This window comes from Poecilia latipinna, unplaced genomic scaffold (genome assembly GCF_001443285.1).
Source record: "Poecilia latipinna isolate Pla-1442-1.1 unplaced genomic scaffold, P_latipinna-1.0 Scaffold1863, whole genome shotgun sequence".
Classification (NCBI taxonomy): domain Eukaryota; kingdom Metazoa; phylum Chordata; class Actinopteri; order Cyprinodontiformes; family Poeciliidae; genus Poecilia; species Poecilia latipinna.
Window position 1 is genome coordinate 63,893 of NW_015114479.1, and position 21,003 is coordinate 84,895.

The window sequence follows — 21,003 nt, forward strand, 5'->3', positions numbered from 1 at the left end:
CGTCACCAACTTGCGTGCTGCAGCTTGCGTAAAGCCTCCGTACTTGGTATAGAATGCTGAGACTTGTTTGTACTGAGCCAGGTGTCGAAATAAAAGCAAAGCTGGGGAAAAACCTGTTTAGTCAGGAGCGTTAGCGTAAATGTATGAACATTATTATGTTACGGAAAAGGTAATAAGTCATTATCTTGATTCAACAAGTTGAAAAGTTGAAAGATTACAAGGAAAACTGTCAGCAAATTGTTGTGACACAACAATTTGCTGACAGTTTCTTTCAGTCTCCGTTTCTTTCAATGGCAGATAATCAGGCAATATGGTGTGGTCCTAATTGTGAACAAAGGTCACAGGTGATCCAAAGTTATTTATTTATTTAAATATGGGAATAGCTAGTCTGTATAATTTTAAAGACTACACATTAAAGAAACATTAAGTACAAGTAATATGGTAAATTATTAAAGCTAGGCAAGGACAATAAATATATGAAAGTAAAGCACTTGTTTTGGTTGTCACTTTACAACATAAGTTATTTCTGTCTTCATCTTGTGTTTTTAGCATATAAAATAGAAGGAAATTCATGTTTAAGGTTTGCATTTAAATACAACACTCATCCACAAAGACAGGTAATACTTTCTAAAAGCATTAATACACCTCGAAGATTTTCACATTTTATCTTGTCACAACCACAGACTACAATGTATTAAAAACGACAAATGTTTCAATATTTCCAGCAAATAAAACTGAAAAGGGGGATGTGCATTATGTTCTTTTTAATTTCCTTAAAAACACCGAAGTCACAATGTGTGCATCTGTATGTGATTTAACCTCAGAAAAATGCAGCTGTTCTGTGAAGTCTTTGGAGGTTTGTTAGAAAACATTAGTGAACAAAGAACACTATAAAGACCAAGAGACACACCAGACACATCAAAGTTAAGCTTGGGGAGAAGTTGAAAGCAGTGATTATAGTATATGACAACAATCCAAACTTTGAGCATATTCCTGAACACTTTTAAATCTGTTTTTTTTAAAAAACAGAAAGACCATTGTACAGCTGAAAACCTACCAGGACATGCTCATATACCTAAACTGACAGGTCCAGCAACACCCTTACAGAGCCTGTCAGCGATTAGAGGGTTGCAGAGATCCCATATGTGGGAGAATATGATGACAGCAGGAGAAAAAAAAAAATCTATGCAGTCCACAAATGTGGTTTTCACACAAGGGTGGCATAAAAAGTGCCATTGTTGTAACAAAGCCAGGAGTTTCATCTGCAGTTTCCCATATTTAATATGAGACACGGGAACAGATATCAGAACACAAAAGTAAAATTGTTTTGACTTTTAAATCTGAAAACTATAATATTCTGAACATAATTCACATGGAGAATCCTGCAGTGGCAGCATCATGTTGAGAAGATTATTTTCCTTAGAAAGGACAAAGAAACTGGGTCGAGTTGGTAGAAAAAAATAAAAAAATTTTAACCACTATTTTACCTGAAAGTCTCTTAAGACAAAATCTATTTTTCAAATCAGACCTGGCCAAGATGCATATTGGTGTACAGTATGCAGAACAATAAATAAAAGGCACAGGCAAAATATCATAAAATTCAGTTGAGTGCACCCAAAATAAGCTACCAAAAATAGAACAAAGGACTAAAACTTCATCAAATAATTTAAAATTAAAACATGTTTTGTCCTAATGGCAAAATAAAACTCTTCAGTAGCACAAAATACACATCACAGAATACAGGTGGGCACAACTTCAGTAGGGGGTAGTTATTTAAAATATGAAGCTAAATTGAAAACAAACAAGTAAATATAAACTAAAGTAGATCTAATATTAAATGTGTAACTGGAATGTAAAATACTGAGCCTGTAGATGTATTCCATTTGTATTTGATTTGCGGTTGGAATTAAGAGGTACTTCCTGGCATTTATCTGTCCCAGTGCCCCTCTGTCTTGGATGTGCATCATTTTCAGGGAGCTGAAATGTTATTGGATTTCTAGTAAGATTCATTATATTAGTTTACCGGCATTCTAACTGTGTGTTGCTGGCTTTAGTCATTCCCAAGCAACAGTGTATTACCCTGATTATTGTTTTTTTTTTATTCTGTTGTTTTATCAAACATTAAAATGTGTGAAACATTTTCTTTTGTCAGTTTTATCTGTGTGTATTCTTTATTCTGCCTTTAACAATACGTTAATTTTAACAACTGTTTCACAGTCTTGTGGCATAATGCAGTTACATATTTATGTTTTACAGAAAAAATGGATTTTCAGCAACTTAGTGGCAAGCAAACTAAAGGTTAATCACTAAAGGCTGAAACATAATGTATAAATTTGAATAAAACATGCAGCATTGGCCAAAAAGTTATCATAACTCTTTAGAAATAGTGAGCTGTTGTTGAAAACATAATTATTTTCAGGTCTCTTAAAAACCCTCTTTATGTTTAGCACATTGATATCTGTATTATGATTTTGTTTTATTTAATGTATTCCTCAAGTTATAGTAGTAAAAAGTCACGCATACTCAGAAGATTTTTTTTTTTTTTTACTGAAACTATTCTTTTTATTGTTGGACTTTATTACAAAACTGAACTGAGGTCACTGATTGTGTTTAATGCTGAATGTTCAATTTTGTGTTGAAATTTTGTTTAACTCATGTTGTTCTTTTTCAAATCTGACTTCCTGCTTTGCAAATATAGAGCGTGACATTTTTATTCAGTTTTTTGCGAAGTACCACATGCTCAGATAGACTGCATGGACATCTATTTTAAATTTTACCTTAACTGCATATTTATACTGCAGACTCAAATCTTTTCTTTATTTAGTGTTGCAGATTGTCCAATTAATTCTGACCAGCCTCCTTTACCCTATGAAAACCATCCCCATAGCATGATGCTACCAAAATCATGTTTGTTAGTTGGGAGTGGTATGCTCAGGGTTATGTGCAGTATTAATGTTTACACATGGCTCTCAAATCAGGTTGAGAGTCATGTGTTTGGTAGGTTTGCAGTTTGCAGTTGTACCAAACTTTTTGCATTTGTGGATAATGGATTGAACTTGACACATTAAAACTTTAGAATTTTTTTCTATAAGCCAACTCCATTTGACACTTCTTCACATCTTTATCCATAACCTGTCTGCTATTTTCTTTGGTCCTTAGGTTTACCTTGTTGATCAGTGTTTTCTAGTAAATCTGTGGAGTCTTGACAGAACACTGTTATTTATGCTGAATACAAACGCAGCCAAGACTTTGCAGATTTTAATTTGGGGAAAATGCAAAGTAAACACTGTTTCAGTTTAGTATATGGTTAATTAATTGCTTTAATAAAAAAAAAGAAAACAAAGTAGAACTGATGTAAAATTAAGATTTGAACGGCATATTGCTACCAGTGTGATCCCTTGATATTTCTGTATTAAATGTTTGTAGAAACTTAGCGGAAAAAAATTCTAAATATTTCATTTTTAATTAAGTAACATCGGGTTCTGGGCCGATGCTACTTAACATCGGCCCATTATAAGTATACATTATATACTTATAATGTATTTCTCTTTATAGAAATATGAAATTCTTTTTTGGTCAAATATATGTCTCTTAATTCATAATTTATCTGCTTATCGGTAAATACGGATTAGATAAAGTGAAGTAGTCGTGAATAATACAATCTGAGCTTGAAACCGATAAATATTTAGTGACGAGAAAAAGCCAGACTTCACTCTAATGAGGTTACCATTAATTTATATTCTTTTACTAACATTAAGAGGAGGTCAAATTTGTTGCTACGACACAAACAATGTCACTGTATCTATTTATTGTATTAAACATTTTATCTCCATCCCCTTGCACAGGTGAGCTTTCTGAAATAGTAAACAGAGTTCTTAATGGTTCTTGTATTTTTAATGAACACATCAAAGGTTATGTTTGGCACACAGACAATGTGAAATCTTTGTCTGATGCTTTGCCATATGTCAACACAGTAAATTGTGAGGAGAAAGAGACAGGTGTTTTGCCTCAGAACCTTTTCAGCAATAATGGAATGATTCAGCCATAGAAAGAAGGAGCGGGCATTCAAAAGCAAACCACGGTTAGCCACAAGTGTTTGCTGAGCTTATGTTCAGGCAGAGTCAGTTAAAATATGATGTTGCATCTGCTGAAACAGATACTGTGCTCAGCAAGAAGAGTCTTTCATTTGTCCTCGTGGATCTACTTTCTCTGGAGTCCATTTACGCAAGCAGGATCGGTTGGGCACCGTTCTTGTTTGTTTTAGCGGATAAAGCGCGTTTGTCCTATTTGATGGTGTTAGATCAGTTTACTTGTAAATTTCTGTCACTGTCTAAAATGTCAAAACACGTCATTATGATCACTTGATCATAATGAAAACTGTTCATGGATGGTGTAGAGACAAACTGCTAAAATAAAAGACCATAAAATGTTAGGAAAAATAAATTATATAATTACTATTTTTGGATTTACTAAATATAAATTAAAGTACTGACCAGCACAAATTCAACATATGATCTAGTCCACCTGTTAGGTTCCATTATCACCTCTGATGATAGTGGGTCCTGACGAATGAATGTTTCTTGTTGACATAGCTCTTTATGGAGATTGCATGAATGTTTGGATAGCCACATTAAAGAGATAAATGAAAACCGTCTGTCAAGGGATTATTGCCATGAAAGATTATATTGCAGAGCTTTTTCTTTCTCTCTTCACAAACTGATAGATGGCTTTACTCAAATAAGTTATTGCTGTCATGGCAAAAGGAAAGTACAGTCTCTGTTTGTTGCAAGGTTTTAGTGTATTAATAATCTTGCCTTTACACAGTTTGAAAATAGTCTAAATCCAACATCAAGGCTCCCAAGCAACACAGATTTAAAAATCCACGACACAAAATCATAAAAAGTACCATTACAATAAGGATATAAGACAAATTATCAAAAGCTTAAAGAACTGCTATTGGACAAAATGTGTTTGTTTTTAGAAATTAGACAAGTAGTGCATAATTGTAAAACAGAAGTTAAATATACGTGGTCTCTAAAATTACTTATAATAAAAGAATCTGAAAGTCTTGTCGGGATTTTGTATTTAGACCCAAATTTAACTGCTGCAATTCCTCTTGTTTATGCCTCTAACACATAATTTTACTTGTTTCCTGATTAAATAAGCTAAATCTCAATCACACTGAATAGGGAGTCAGTGAGTGAAACATTTTAAACTGTTGCCTCAGAATCTCAGTCTGGACTTTAACTAGATCATTCCAACTCTTAAACTATTCCATTGCAGCTCTGGTAGTTGGTTTGGATCCTATCCAGCTTTATGGAGAATGTCTACAACACCCTCATATGTCTTCTGCTCCATTTAACAGATTTATTTCTAGTTACCCCATATTGATACTCTGAAATACTCTGAGATATTATGACAAGCTTCCCTGTCCTTGTTAAGTAAAGCATCCTGATACTGCCATCACCATGTTTTTACCACAGTGATGCGTTTATTTTATGGTCAGAATTTTTGAAAAAAAAAAAAAAAAAAAAAAAAGAAATAAAAAAATAAAGAAAAAGAAACTTGAATCTTTCCAGTTCCTGTTTCCAAACTGCACACATGTCATCTGAAGGCTTTCAACAATCCTTCTTCCCGATCTTCCATCAAAGTTTGATTCATGGAATGCATGGCTAATAGTTCAACAGATTCTCCCACCCAAGTTGTGGATCTCTGCATGTCCTCTAGAGAGTTCATGGGCCTCTTGGTATCTCATTACCTTCCTGCAAACTTCTACACTTCTACATGCCTGTTGTGTTTTGTGATGTTCATAGTGGTATTTGTTCACTTATGTTCCCTGACAAATGTTTTAGGCCTTCACAAGAACAGCTGGATTTATGCTAGGTTAAATTATTATTGACTTAGTTAATTCTCAACGAAGTTGTTTAGGTTGGGAATACAAGCACATGTCACACCTTCCAGGTTTTTATGTTAGTTACAAATTTTGTTTCTAGTGTGTATTTCTAATTTTGTATATATCCTTTAAATTTTGAATTCACCTTGGTTTATAGGATAAAACTACACTAAGACTCATTGCATTTTGTGGTTGTAATGTGAAAAAATGTGAGAAAGGTTCAAGATGTATGAATGTCTTTTGTGAGACACTACTTTTCTTTTGCAAGATAGTGTAGTTTTTTTTTTTTTTTTTTTTTTTAAGGAAAGTCTGCGAGCCTTCCCTAAATCATTCATGCAAATTTACAAAACAGATTGTAGATAAGTGCGCAGAAATCACAGGGGTAGCACATATTATTTCAGAAAGGGCATTTTCTGTCACATCTTTGGGTGGATTTTCAGGGGATTTTGTCAAGGGGACGCCAAAGATGTAAATAGAATGTCTTGGGGTCAGAGTCAGCATGCCCATCTGCTGTTTGCCAGAGCTCCTTTAGTCCCCTGTTATCTGCCTTTTTTAATGTCTAATATAGGGAAAATGTCACAAAAAATATCTCTCAAATGGCAGTGCAAGAAAACTGACATACTTTGCATCTACTATATACATATATATATATATATATATATATATATATATATATATATATATATATATAGAGAGAGAGAGAGAGAGAGAGAGAGAGAGAGAGAGAGAGAGAGAGAGCTCAGAGGTTTGGGAACCTCTGAGGTAGAGAGAGACATTCTTGAAAGCTACTGAGATTTGTACCTGTACCTCAGTAATGTAAGAATGAGGTGAGAGAGATTCAATTTTTAGCTGTTCACACATAAAAAAAAAACAAAAAAAAAACAACAACAGCAATTTGTCGGCTTGAAACAAGGTGATGATGACTCAGGATGATCTGTCCGACGACATCATGAGCACATCTTTAATGGAACTGCCAAAGAAATACTTGTGAGAGCTCCTGACAGCTTTTGATTATGTGAAGATTTTAAGGTTAGCTCAACCCGAACCCCTGCCGTCGTCATAATCGGCCTCACCCATAGCTGAGCAACGCCATATTTTCTTTTGCAATACAGCAAGTGTGGGATTAGATCCAAATGAATGTGGTGGAAAATAATGGCTCCCATTCCCAGAATGTTCATCATGTCTTGTGAAAACAGTAAAGAAATGTAGGCAAAATTCCCACAGCTGTGATAAAAACTACTTACCAAACTCCTTCATATAGCCAGTGTGGTGTATTCAACATTGTGAATCTTGATGTGTGTATAAATTTCATTGTGATGTCATTAATTATCCACAAATTGCATATTCCAGTTATAAGATGCTGTTCTCTTCAGGCTGTTGAAGCCAGTCTAGGAAACACTGCTGTTTCCATGTTTCCTTTCATCATGCATAAGGTTTGGAGTTATAAGCAAGATAGAGTGCATGCAGGAAAACATTATGGTTTGTGTCAAAACCATAATGTTTTGACACAAACCTTATGTGTCAAAACATATTCTGGATTACAACTGGACAAGACCTACCAGCATAGGACTGTGCTTTTAGACCTTTCCCCTGTGGTTCTTGATGCAAAAGAAATCTTAATAAAATAAAAGATAAATAAATAAATAAATAAAATTATGTTTACAAATTAAATGAATTAATTGTGAAATATAGCAGAGATTGCATATCATGTCTTTGGAGACATTTTCTTTGCAGTTGATCGCAGGAGCAGTGAGAGACTTTATAGAAAAGCACAGCTTTTTTTGATGACTTAAATTTTAAGGTAAAACAAAAATAAAACCAAGCAAACTGTAAATGCAAACTGATTTGAAATAAAAGCTTAAAGAATATGAAGAGATATGATTTTCATTGATCTTGCCAATGGCAGGAAGAACTCTCTGATGGAGATCCAACTCAAGGGAGGGCTCAATATATGTGCATTCACAGCATTTCCTGTGCTTGTAGTAACTTAAGATCCCCAAATGAATGGTGTCATGAAAAAAAAACAAAAACAAAAGAAAAACATGTAATTTTTCAAAATCCCTGACTCCTTATGAATGATAAAGGCTGAAAGACTTGCGATAACTCAAATAATTAGGGAAATACAGACAGTCAAATAAAGCTAAGTCGTTCTTATTGCATTTGTTTCGGAACAATCCTGGAAATTGAGTGTTATTTTAAAGTTGGTGGGGGCAGGGAGGGCAAGTTAACGTCATCTGTGTAAACATTAGCATCTGTCCAGCCTGAACACCTGTTTCTGTGTGTTGGAAACTTTGATTTGTTTGAGCTCACTTTAGGAAAGCTGATGTGAAAAGTGTCTTTATTTTTTTTATGGTATTTAGTTTGGCAGTTCTCACTGGATTTCATTTTGCAGAGAACGCTCATAGGACCTGTAAACATGTTGACGTTCAGCTTTACAGTGAATGTTCAAGCTGGTGGCTTCCATATTTAAGTGTAGTATTGTGTTTTAATCTTTTCACTAAAATAGCATGCTATGAGTTTCAAAAGGATAGCAGCAGACAAGGCTCCTATCCAAATAAAGGCTTGTTGTACAATAGTGGATGATTATAGTTCTAATCACTGAGGAACAAATATTGATATTTGATTTGAAGTACCAAATTAAAAGGCTTTTACCATTTTCAATTGAATTTCAAAAACATATCAGTTTCTCTGGATCAAAGCCTAAGATACTTCAGCTAACCAAACCTGAATTTGATCATGGGATACTAAGCACAAATGCTTTAAAACAGCTATTAAAATTTATGAAAAATGTATTTCATTTGTGAAAACATTTTTAATCTTTTTAGGCATTGGAACCATCTGAGACTGAGACAATTGTGAAAACACGCTATACACAGTAATGTGAATTATATTTTTTATTCCATTGAAAATAAATTTTCTAGAAAACAAGGTTTAAGTTGTTTATTTGTGTGTGCTCTTGATGTTTGAACATTAGTACATTAGAAAAAAGTTATTTTCTTCCTATGCTGGCTTCTTCAGGAATGTTTGTGTATCTTTCTGTGAGTTTAAGTGTTGGGGAGTAGAAAGAGGGACTTACCCAGGGTCGCATTTATGCAAGAGCCGCCACTGCTGTCAATGGATTATGTCGGATAATCAGAGTGTATGGGGCTCATAATATGGTGCAATTGCTGTCGCTGGAAGGCTTTATCGTCTACGTGATAAAAAGGCAGCCATGGCGTGGGCCAAGATAAAAACTCTGGTGTGAACACCTTTTGTATTGTCACATTCACTTTTAATCTGGGGAGCACTTACTGCAAACAAGAGACAAAAAGCCACATTAAGGGCGAGCAAATCCATACGCTTCAGGCCTTTCTTCTTTCAAATTTGAATAAATCACAATGCATCAAATGGTAGTTAATTCCCGCACCTGCTCTGTTAATAAGAGAGCTTGTTTGAACTGCCTTCGGGCATTAATTTCCCCCTAATAAGAAAGCTTTCAGGGTGTTTGCAGAAGTCTCTGTCAGTGTATTTCAGTAATAATGACAGAGTGGGAGGGCCACTCGGTGCAACTAAAAAGGACCGCGATCGGAGCGGGCGATCCCACTGTGACTTTTATTTCCAAGTCCCGGAATCCGGAGCTGTACTGATCGTTATCACGCATGGATTATGATTTTATCGCTGCTTTTGACTTGTTTTTGCTTTAAAGGAAAGTTTATCAGCACCTGTAAGTAGTCCCTTACTCATTAAAATATTCCATTATAAGTTATATTTATAAAAATATATATGTATATATATCTTTATACTGGGAATATCATCAAAACTCGCTTTATTAAGGTGTCATTTTGTTTACCCGGTCCTATAAAATTAAAGTCATGTTTTTGTTTTATTTGTCCAGAACGCTCTAACTTCAAGGCACATGTCTCATGAGCTGCTGTCTTTCTCTTTAATAAACGCCCTCTCTCTGCCGCGCATGTAGTCCGTCTTATTGCATCACTTGCTCACTAAAAAAGTGCAAGATTATGTCGTTATCTGAAGACAGCTCTAGATCTGGTGGTTATTAAAGAATTTAAGCATGCAGCCAATCAGCGTTCGGGCAGGGAAGCACGCTTCTTTCCATAGCGACCGCTTAATGTTAACTACACTGCATTGACTGGGGGGGGTGTCTGAGGGGATGATGGAGAGAAAGTTAAATGCCTGAGTCTTGTCCGGGCTCTTTTCTCAAGCTGTGACACAATGACTTGGCTGATACATTGTCGATTTAGAATTTAAATCGATGCAGGCTGACAGCAGATTTTCCATCATCCCTGCTGTCTATACCTTAAGGAAGAACCTGCAAGAAGCAAATGAATCTTTTTTTTTTTTTTTTTTGTAGAAAAATAGTTTTATTTGAAGGCGTGGAAAAGCAGTAAATGCAGTCCAATGTTTTGCATTGCAAAACTAGGCTACACAGGAATAACATAACGCCTTCTCACAGACAAGACATGTGATACCTGCGCTGGGCTGCTTGTCTACTATCCATGCATGCTTGAAGTTTTAAGTGGCAGTCGCCTCATCTCCAAATGCCATGACAGCCTTCTGCGGCCCGCATGCACAACTTTATGATCCAGTGGGAGATGAGCATGTGCACACGTGGAAATTAATCTCTGCAGGACTATTTATTTGGACAAGACAGTGAAGGTGTAAAAGAAAGTTAAATGAAGAAGTGCTACTAGTTGCAGTGTGAAAATACATTAAGTTAGTTTTTGTGTTTTGTTGAGTTTTGTGGCTTTTGCCTACAAAAGAGATACGTAGCTAAGAAGGATCAGCCAGGTAGCTTTATTGGCATTACAGGTGCATTGTTACTAAAGTTAGGAGGTTAAACTGTTTATTCAATCTGGTATTATAGTGCGTTAACTGAGGCTCAAAAGTTACTCTGTATGTTGAATATATATATAAATATTATGTACATGTTTCCTTGCGGTATTTTACATCATGTTCTCTTTCACTTTTTACCATCATGTTTACATGCAAGGTTTCTTCAGTGCAGAAATTACCCACATCTGATGCTGCTTCACTTTAGAAACTCATCCACAGTTACTTCATCCACAGTGATGCTTTTACTCTGCTATGCATGCAATCCTGAAGATTTGCTTGGCAGTTTAGGCAAATGTCTTTCCGAACTGGAGGTTTCTAACTTTCATCCTTACAAGTCACATCCTCGATGAAGAGCCCTTCAAAGATTTTTCTAGATCAGAACACGCCAGAGCGCCAACAGGCAGAGATCAAGGGTTTTGTATTACGAAAGCCACACACAGAGAGTATTGGAAACATTTTTCCAACTTCCTGTTTAGGAGGCGTCATGACCCATGGATTTTATTTTCAGAGCAACAGATACTTAACAGTGATGTGACATTAAGAGGAAATATGTATTTGATAATAAGATGTTATTAAAAACCCTAAGATCCATTTTCATTCTAATTCTGTGGAGAAATAAACAGACTGGGTTATAAGCTCTACGGACTTTGATCCATACGATGTGCAGAACCAGCTTTACACTGGTCAAGAAGTATAATAATGACCAAACTGAATGGATGTCAACAGTTATGACAAAACTCTATAAGTAATGTAATTACCTTGTAATTGCTATGTCACCAATTCAATATCGTTGAAACGGGTTGGTATGAGATACTCAGGGCATGAAAATCAGAATTTAAAAAAACTTCAATTTTTGGCCAAAATTTTTAAACCACCAATTATTTATACAAGTGATAAAATAGTGTGACATTTCACACAGATTCCAAACCTTATTTTTTTAATTTAATGAAGCCATTATTATTATTATTATTATTATTATTATTATTATTATTATTATTATTATTATTATTATTATTATTATTATTATTATTATTATTATAGCTATGCTTGGACTCTGCTTGATCGTAAAAAGTAATCCCACTTCGTGTTTAGATTTTTAACACCCATTCTGAACTGTGAATTCTTAACCGAAACCAAAGTTCCATCTGAAGTAAAGTAACCCCAGATTATGATAGTGCCACTATCTTTAACTGTAGACATGGTGTTCTTTTTAGTGATGAGCAGTGTTGTGTTTGTGCTAAACATAGCTTTAGAAATAATGCTCATGAGCTCCTACTTGATTTGATCAGACATCAACAGAGTCTCCGAATCGGTTTCTGGAAGCCTGATTTTATGTTGTTTTTTTTTTTTTTAGTTTGTTTTAAGAGAAGGATTCTGTCTTGCAAGTCTCATTCTCCATCTGGAGATAAGGACAATACCAGAGTTGTTACATACAGAATGCGACCAGTACTTCTTGAATATATTTGCAACTTCTTCAGTGTTGATTTATTAGCATAACTACAATCAAATCCACCTTATAACTGCTGAATAATCTTTTGACTAATACCTGAGTACAATGAGTTTTTTTTTTTTTTTTTATCCTTTGTAGCCTTGGCTTCAGCTAAGCACTGCACGATTAGATGCCACTAAACCCCAAGTAGGATAGCTGAAATTTATTTCAGGTTAATCAGATTCAGGTCTGTATTTAAAAATACTAAATCCTCTGATCCACACCCTTAAAATAGTATTTTTAGGGTGTGATTAAAACAAAAAGTTATTTTAACAAAATATTTTAAGGGTATGTACATTTATGCAATTAATTGTAAAAGACTGTGTACTCTTTCAAGAGCCATCCTAAAGTGTTATAAGTGTTATAAGTGTTATATGTTATAAGGTCACCTTGGCTAACAAGCTACAACTCAACATTTAACACAAACAAAGCTACGGGCTAATGATCTTACTCTTGTACATTGTTGACATCTGCATTCATCACAGGGTCTTAGATGCTAATGAGCTCATAGGAATGAAAAGCTCAAAGGTGCAGACTCCTTGTTGAGTGGCACCTTTTGAAACCTCTGATTACACATGTTAGTCAGGAGTAAATTATTTGTATTAGCTTTTAGCATAATTTACCATTAGGGTGCAACATTTATTTCCACAGCAGTGCAACTTTCATTAAAGCTAAGAAACCCGATCAGAAGACAAAATATAACAGATGTTTCCCATTTTTAGATGTAAGAAATGTTTAGACGTTTCTGTCATAAACCTTCCGAGCTACAACAATGAAGTCCAGCAGTTTCAGCTCCTGGTGAGCTGAATGAAACTAATTAAAGTTGGTTACTACTGCAACCAGGATAATAGGCCTATCTTAGAAGTCCGTTTAGCCCATTGTTTGCCTCTCCCTGCTATTAATTAGTGTGATAGCTGAAAGCGATCACTGTTATCTTCTCTCTGCATTGTTATATTTTACCCCGTCTGTGCATGGTTTGCCCTGCACACTTAAAAAAAAAAAAAAACACTTCATTCTAAAGCTATTTTTACTTTTATTATTATTATTATTTGAATGTTCATCTGCTGGGCCAATACAGAAAAATCTGTCAAACTCTAAGGAACTCTTAATTTCATAATTCAACTTCTCTCCTTTAGTAATAATAAATTAGATTTTTTTTTCTTTGCAACAAGATGTCCACTGTGTATCAATGATGACATCATCCTTTACCTTAACACCTTTTAGTTTTGAATCCTTTGCCATTAGGTCATTTTGGGACAGTAGTAGCCATGTTTGGACAAGATACTGGAGAGTAATCCTTCAAAGCTGATGCTACACATGCGTGTTTCTTTTTGGAATTGTAGGAATTGTTTAAAATTCAGTTTATTTATTCAGTTCAATTTATTTATACAGTCCAAGTTCACTACACGTTTCATCACAAAGCACTTTAAAAGATAAACAGGTCCAAATTCATATCTAAATATATACCAATACTGAGGTCAGCCCAGTCATCTCAGCAGATCTGAATTAAATCCCGCTTGTGATACAATGTAGCATTTATATATCTATTTGCAGCAGTAATTTCTTTCATGGATTTGTCCAAGGAAGGAGGCATAATCCAACATTGAATGAGAGGATATCATCAGCAGACAAAGAAAGCAAAGTTATTGAAATGTTTTGCTGATTACCATTTACAGGAAAGAGACAAATAAACCAGTACATATGAAACACCAGATCATGTGTAACTTCTGTGAAGAAAACCAGAAACAAGCTGACAAAACACAATAGGAGAGAACAAGGAGGAAATATTTGAGTGAGGAAAATAGTGAATACTAAATTAAAAGGTGGGCTTTTGTGGAGTGTCTAGATTATGCTGTAGAAGCAGGACTGCCTATTAAAAGGATGACTGTCACTGGTTTGTTGTTGCCATTAGCTGCTAATTGGTTTACTTGATTACAACCAAATGCATGTCACCTATGCAAGATAGGATCCTTATTACGTCCAACACTTTGTTCTATTCGCCTTGGAAATTGGAACTCGTAACTGGAGACGGCATTACATCCGAGATGGGAGCACTCTAAATTTAATTGCAGATCAGAAAACCTTTGGCGTTTGCAAATTATTCTAGTGTTAACAACTGATATCAATACAAGAAAATAACAATGCACATCTCTGTATTTTATTGGTTCAAATATTAAAGGAACATCTCATTTAGATGTTGTATAGTGCTGTGTGTGTCACTGGTTTAATGGAATTCAACCCCCGTAATCAACTAATGAATAGTTTCCACCTTCAACTTTCACTGCATTGTAATGTTTGCAGGAGTATTATTGGCTAATTAACTAACAGCAGCTCAGGGTTAAGCTTTGTTCACACTGCACGGTTTTTGGAGACGTGTTAGTGATCAGTCGGCATGGTGAGTTGGCACAAAAATCGGTGTTAGATGGGATAAACTCTGGAGGAATGTGTAATTGTGTGAGGGGAACCAAACCAACTCCACCTCAGTCAGGATCAAATACACAGCTCTCTAATTTTTTGCGCTCAATCTGGCTGCAATTGGTAAGTGTGAACTTATCAATGGTTCATCTACAAATAGCAAAATTCAAACACTGCATTGATTACAATTACAATAGTCGTATATAAAAACTAAAACAACAGAGATACTTGGATGCTTAAGACAAAAAACTGTAAAAAGAGTTTGAGAAGCATACCTTGTGAGGACTTATTGATATAAAACTAACAATTTACATAATGTACTCAAAGGCAATTAACAAACTGACATCTCTGGGAAAAAAAATGAATGAAATTTTGACTGTAGTATGACATACTATAAACCTATTTATTAAAAACGCTAAGCAACCCACAGATGGATAACGATAACATCCAAAGATGATACTTTTATGGATTGCTAAAATTATTCCAAAACCCTCAAAGTACCTCAAATAAATGTTATAAATTCTCAACATTAGTGTAGCAAAAAACCTATGCGGAATCTGTACTTTTTGAAAATATGCTTCTCAAACTCATCAGATATCAAAGATTTAAGCCGTTTTGTTTGAGCACATTGAAGTCACTTTTAGATATTTCTTTCACGTTTAGGTCCTTGATTTTCTTGGCTTAAAGCAAGTCTGCTTTTTTTTTTTTTTTTTTTTTGCTTTTTGGAAATGATGTGTTTGGACAAGGTTGAGTAGCGCCTACACAGTTTTGTGAATATCATCAAAGTTCAAGGTGTAGAAGTTGGCAAACTTCCTTACCTCAGCAAACCTTACTCCAATAGTACACTGTCTTGATCCTTGGGGTGTATATTTGTTGACATCAATGACAGTACAAGTTTTTTTTTTTTTTTTTTTTTTTTTTTTTTCAAAATTAGCTATATACTTTAATTATGTCAATATTTCTAAAATGAATTTTAAAGCAATGTTCTACTGTTTTGCAGCTTTGCAGGTGGGCTGCCTTTCAGCATCAGAGCCATGAATTGCTACTTGATAAGATGGGTTGCTTTCATTTGGATTGTGAACTCTGTTCCCTGTGCTTTTGGAATGGTAGTGAGCGAACAAACAGGTACGCTAGTTTGTTGGTAATTCTTTTTCATCTGAAGTTCTGAAAGGCTTTAAAAAGATACCATTTAATGATAAATGTAATGCATGAAAGATTTAGCAATGAAGTGTGAAACCTTGAAAACAAATTATTAGTCTTTATGGCTATTATTTAAAATTTAAATGAATAACCAAGGAGATTAAGGCAGAATGTCTGACATTAATTCATTGAAGTTTTGCATTCAGAAAAAAACAATTTAAATGCACAATTTAAAACTTAGTCTCAAAACATTTTTTTCTTGGCTGCTTTTCTATAGGTGGTGTGTGTCCCTCTTTGAGTGTTGAGGATTACAGATTTTCTGATGTTTTGGACCGTCCTTTACAGATTACAGGTAAATGCTGGTAAAACAAAATGCTTTATTCATTGAGAAATTTACTATAAGTTTATATTATGACACATTATGGCTTTGTTCCAGGATTTGACCTCACAGAAAAATTTCTTCTCCGAAAGGGAACAGTTACAGAAGACCTGCCATCATTTCGACTGGGAAGCAGCCCTCTTATAAAACCAACAAAGTAAGTTGATCTTTAAAAACTTGGATGTCCTATTGCAGATTATTGTTTTTCTTCCTGTAATATATAAAGATTTAAAAGGAGGATGGGGGACAATGTTCCATTTATTGAGGAATAACATTTCGGGGCGTCTCTTTGAAAGCATACTTCAATGAATTGGAAAAGAAGTGCTCTGACCTGGGATTCACTATGTTGCTATTTTCCATGACCGTGGTACAGTGAGCCAAACCTTTACAATGCATAATTACTGAGCCGGTGATGGGAGTGTAGCTGTTTAGTCGACATGGGTTTTGTGGGTCAGGAGTTCTAACAATCATTCTAAAATGTACATTGTTTGGATAGCTGCGGGAGTGTGTGGTGCTTGGCTAGGGATTTTCGGTCTTTGTCGGACCACAGCAAGAGCTGAGTCCTCACAAAGTCTGGCTTGTTACCAGCGTAAAGTGAACTGTGCCGGTGCTGATGCTTGTCACCGATCCTGTTTGTGATGTTCATGAACCTCACAAACAGCTAAAGGTATACCCATACAGAAGAGAGTATCTGGTTTGTGAACCTCAGAGTCTCATCTTTGCTTTTTGGAGATGATGTGGTTATTTTGCTATCCTCAAGCCGTGACCTTTTACATGCACTGGTGATTAAAAGCAGAGCTGATTTCCCCCCTTCATCAAAAGTAACTAGTTAAAGTGGTTCAGATATCTAATCTAGATTCTTTGTGGGTGCATTCCTTTGAAGGTTGTCTGGGCATTTTATTCTGGTTGGTGACACCAGGGAAATATTAGAATTTGCAGAAGGATCTACATCTCCCTTCTGGCCTGGAAATGCTTCAGGGTCCCCAAACACAAATGTCCTGGAGATCGTCTCTGGTAAGGAGGATGTCTGGTTATGTTTGCTACATGTTCTTGGATGAGCAATGGGTGGTTTTCTTGTATTCAGATCTGGTGATTTTATCGGAGAAATTGTATCGTTACAAAATTCATGAAAGAGTTGAACTGAGGCAACCCACATATATCATGTTCAGAGCAAAAGTCCCATTTACCTCATTTAGTAAGGGCAAGCAGTGAGGTGAACTCACTGACAGAGAATAATTTGAATTAATATATATTGCATTTATTCAAGAAATCTCCTTGAGGCTGAATGTGGGACGTAAAGGGACATAAAATCCAGATTATGTATAATAAGCTAGGAATATTAAAATAACTCCGTAAATGACACACTTAGGTGTCGTTTTTCTGGGAGATCGTTATTCTCCAGCTAACTGGGTGGACGGTAAGATTTTTCTATGCTAATGAGAATTTGTTTAAGTGGCCATCTCGTTTAATATATTATGCAGGCCTACGTCATTTATGACTCGGCTTACTATGGTGTTCTGGAAGTTCTGGAGAGAATCATTCTTTCCTGTCCTTTGGTTATAACACTCAAAGTGAATACTGTCATTCTTCAAGGAGGGCTGGGTATTTTTAGTATTTTTACATGCACTTGTAAACATTTACTGCCACCCTCCCGCTTGCTGGTTTAACGTATCTTTGAGCTGGATGATTTGCGGTCTGCTTTCCCGTTCTGTCAGCCAACTGAAAATACATTTATGCTTAAGTCGTCTCACTCGGTCCGGACCCCTAACGCAAGCAGTTGTTGGTTTCGCAGGGACGCTGCTGGCAGTGTTGTTGGTTATAGTGGCAAGGCTGCGATCCCGCTCATATCCAATTATCTAAGTACTTTGACTGGTGATAGAGCACATCAGCTCAGGAGGGAAGGTGAGGGCAGTTGCACGTATAGAACAAAGCCCCCTCAGCTGCTGCCCTTGCTGCAAAAAGCATTGCTCACCGTACTCGGGAGGTGGGGGATATGCAGCCCCATGCTTTATTCTCCAGATCCAGCTGACGATCAGCCAGCTCCTCGACACAGTGCACATTATGGGACATAGATCACGGCTGACACACTCTTCAAGCAGTTATGTCAAGTGACAAATTGCCTGCCATAATGCACCGTGCACTCATCCATACAGCGGTAAAGTTTAGTAACAGTTGCTCACTCTCTTTAGAAACATCTGTGTTTCGTCTACGTCTGTTTACATCTTAACCCGTGTTTATAATCATATACGATTCATTTATTAAATTGCATTTGAATATGTCTTTGCCATCTACGCTGCAGATTTTCTCGTGCAGTAAGGATAACGAGTGTTTATAAGAGCGCAGTTTTCTTTGGTTAAAGGTTTTGCAAATGAGTTTTTTTTTTTTTTTTTTTTTTGCTGCGTGTTAGATAGCAGGCAGCCACACTTGAGTGGAGCTTTTTGCTTGTTTCCTTGTGTTGTGTAGCATAATGAGTTGTAAAGCCAGAAAGCAGGCTCATTATTGTATGTTTATTCAAATTTAGGCTTTCATATGCTTTGAGGGTGGGCTTTCAAAATTGCCATTCTTGTTTACGCATTTGTGAGACAATCAGAAGCTTTAAGTGAAACTGGCAGCATTTTCTCTCTGACAGAGAGTAATTTTTCATCTTGAAATAGGAAATGAGCCATCATTTCTTTTGCAAGCAGCCACATATTTTCATAATTTGGTACATGACCCGCTGAGACAGAAAAACATGATATGGAATCAGGGTGTTTTGTGATTGTTTTTCAGGTTGTGGTTTTCAGTAATTAGTGGCTGTTTTGTCACTTCTCTATCAGCCCCGCAAAACCTAACTGACTCATTTTCCAGAAAGTGTGGTGATCCTGGAGATCCTTTTATTTCATCGGGATTCATTTAACATTTTCAGGAGAGAGAGAGGAATGTGAGCCCACTAGGTTAGCATTTGTAGTTTGATTGTTTGAACTGCAGCAATTTGACTCTGAAAGAATCCACCAGTACTGGATTTTTTTTAAGCTGCTTACTTCGGTGAAACTGGTAGCATTCCTCTGACACACGTTCAAACTTTTGCTTCTGATTACACTATGGACCACGTCACCTAGACAAGATGTACGGTCAAAGGCATGTAAGAAGAGTGATGACACAAAGAAACTGTAATTGTTTATTTAATATATGGTTTTCCATTGTGACTCATTTACATAAGCTGTCAGTTGATTTTTTTTTTTTAAAGTTCCTTGTGAAAATAGTCACAACCTAACTGTGGATATTTTTGATTGTTCAGCTAACTTAGTTTTTAGTTAGTTGAACCTTTTTACATATCGCCATTGCTATTTCAGTTGCTACACCTAAGCAAAATCAAGTGTAAGAAGAGACACACCACTTATCGATGCGGTCACTGCTAAGTTTCACCGTTGGTAAGATTTGGTCAGCTTGGTGTGCAGTATCAGTTTTTAGTTAGTATTATTCTATCAAATAAAATCCCAATACGAAACCAACAGACTTTTGTGACTGTTGGTTACAAAATGTGAAAAAGTTCACAGCCCATAAATTACTATGAATGAGATATTGATACTTTTGCAAGTTTCACACACTTCCGAGAGTCGTGGTGGTGATTGGAGGATTTTTCTCCATACTGGGGTGTATTTGTCTTCATCAAACTGTACTGTTGACTTTTATAGCATTCAACCATCACATGGCTTGAGAGAAAATAAAAGTTCATTGCTGTATGTAATCCAAAAGTCAATTAAAAATGATTCCACATCATATTAACCACTGCAAATTAGTCATATTTAAATGAGACTTGTAAGAGACGGAGTTGGCAGAATCACACAGTGTAAAAGCGCTTTTGGCAATATAACACGGTGGTGAGGAGAATGAATGAACATCCCTCTTATGCACTCATTAGCATCTATTTAAGCATGCAGAGCGGCATTTCAGCAAAGAATCAAACACAGCATTCAAACTTTAAGGTTTGGAGTTTTTGTCACTTCAGCCACTGAGAGCACTTAGCACTAGGTCAAGAAGTTTAACCCTTTAAACTCCTCAGAAATATAATGTATCCACAACACAGAGGCACCAAGCTTTGGAATAATAGTAAATAGGAGTGTTAACTCTGTTGGCCTTAAATAAAACAGTATTCAGCCTGCTGAGTGTTCATTTACCATGTCTCAGTAGCTATGTGTAATTAATATGCTCTCTTGAGCTCAGTGTCTTCTTTTATGTGGATTCTTTATCAGCATAATGTAATTCTTCACGGTACATTCAACAGCAACAGGTGCCGTAGTCTTCTGTTTCTTTATGACATTTTAAATTGAATGTTATATTTAAATTAAATGCAACATCTGCGGAAACTGTGATGCCATGTTTAATATTCATCTGCAGTTGAAACGGTCTCATGCACAAGACCAGAAATGACCTTCACAGTCCTCGGGCTGCAACAGAGGAATTTGGTTCTTTTAGGCACTCTAACTCAGTGCATTTCTTATTTTAGTCATGTACCGTTTACAGTAAAATCTCTGCAAATACAACAGAAGCAGGTATGAGGCTGTGTGGGAATAGGAGATGATATATAGGAGTGAAAACTAATTTCCAACCTGTCTGAGGAAGGTGTATCACTCTTCAATCCTCGCAACTACGTGCTGCAGCGTCACCGACCTTATCATGGGATTATTATTACTATTTTTGTTGACCGTATTGTATTCATGCTCTTTCATTCTTAATTGTTAATTTGACTGAAGTTAGGGGCAGAACATAATTAATTATATTTAACAAAATTCTTTGCATGCTTTTTTTGAGTTTTCTTTTCTTTGACGCAATGTAACTTGCAATTGTAAGTTGAGCAAAAACTTGGGGAAAAGC

The 21,003-nt window shown here is 35.8% G+C and overlaps 1 protein-coding gene across 1 annotated transcript in view; it reads left to right on the forward strand.

Moving 5' to 3' along the window:
- The first annotated feature begins 9,477 nt into the window (after positions 1 to 9,477).
- Positions 9,478 to 21,003, forward strand: part of col19a1 (collagen, type XIX, alpha 1) — a 68,004-nt gene continuing 56,478 nt past the window's right edge. Inside the window, exons 1-4 of the mRNA XM_015014936.1 lie at positions 9,478 to 9,596; positions 15,631 to 15,755; positions 16,048 to 16,122; positions 16,207 to 16,306. Of these exons, the coding sequence (XP_014870422.1) occupies positions 15,665 to 15,755; positions 16,048 to 16,122; positions 16,207 to 16,306 (266 nt within the window). The 5' untranslated portion in view covers positions 9,478 to 9,596; positions 15,631 to 15,664. The remainder of the gene's footprint in view (positions 9,597 to 15,630; positions 15,756 to 16,047; positions 16,123 to 16,206; positions 16,307 to 21,003) is intronic.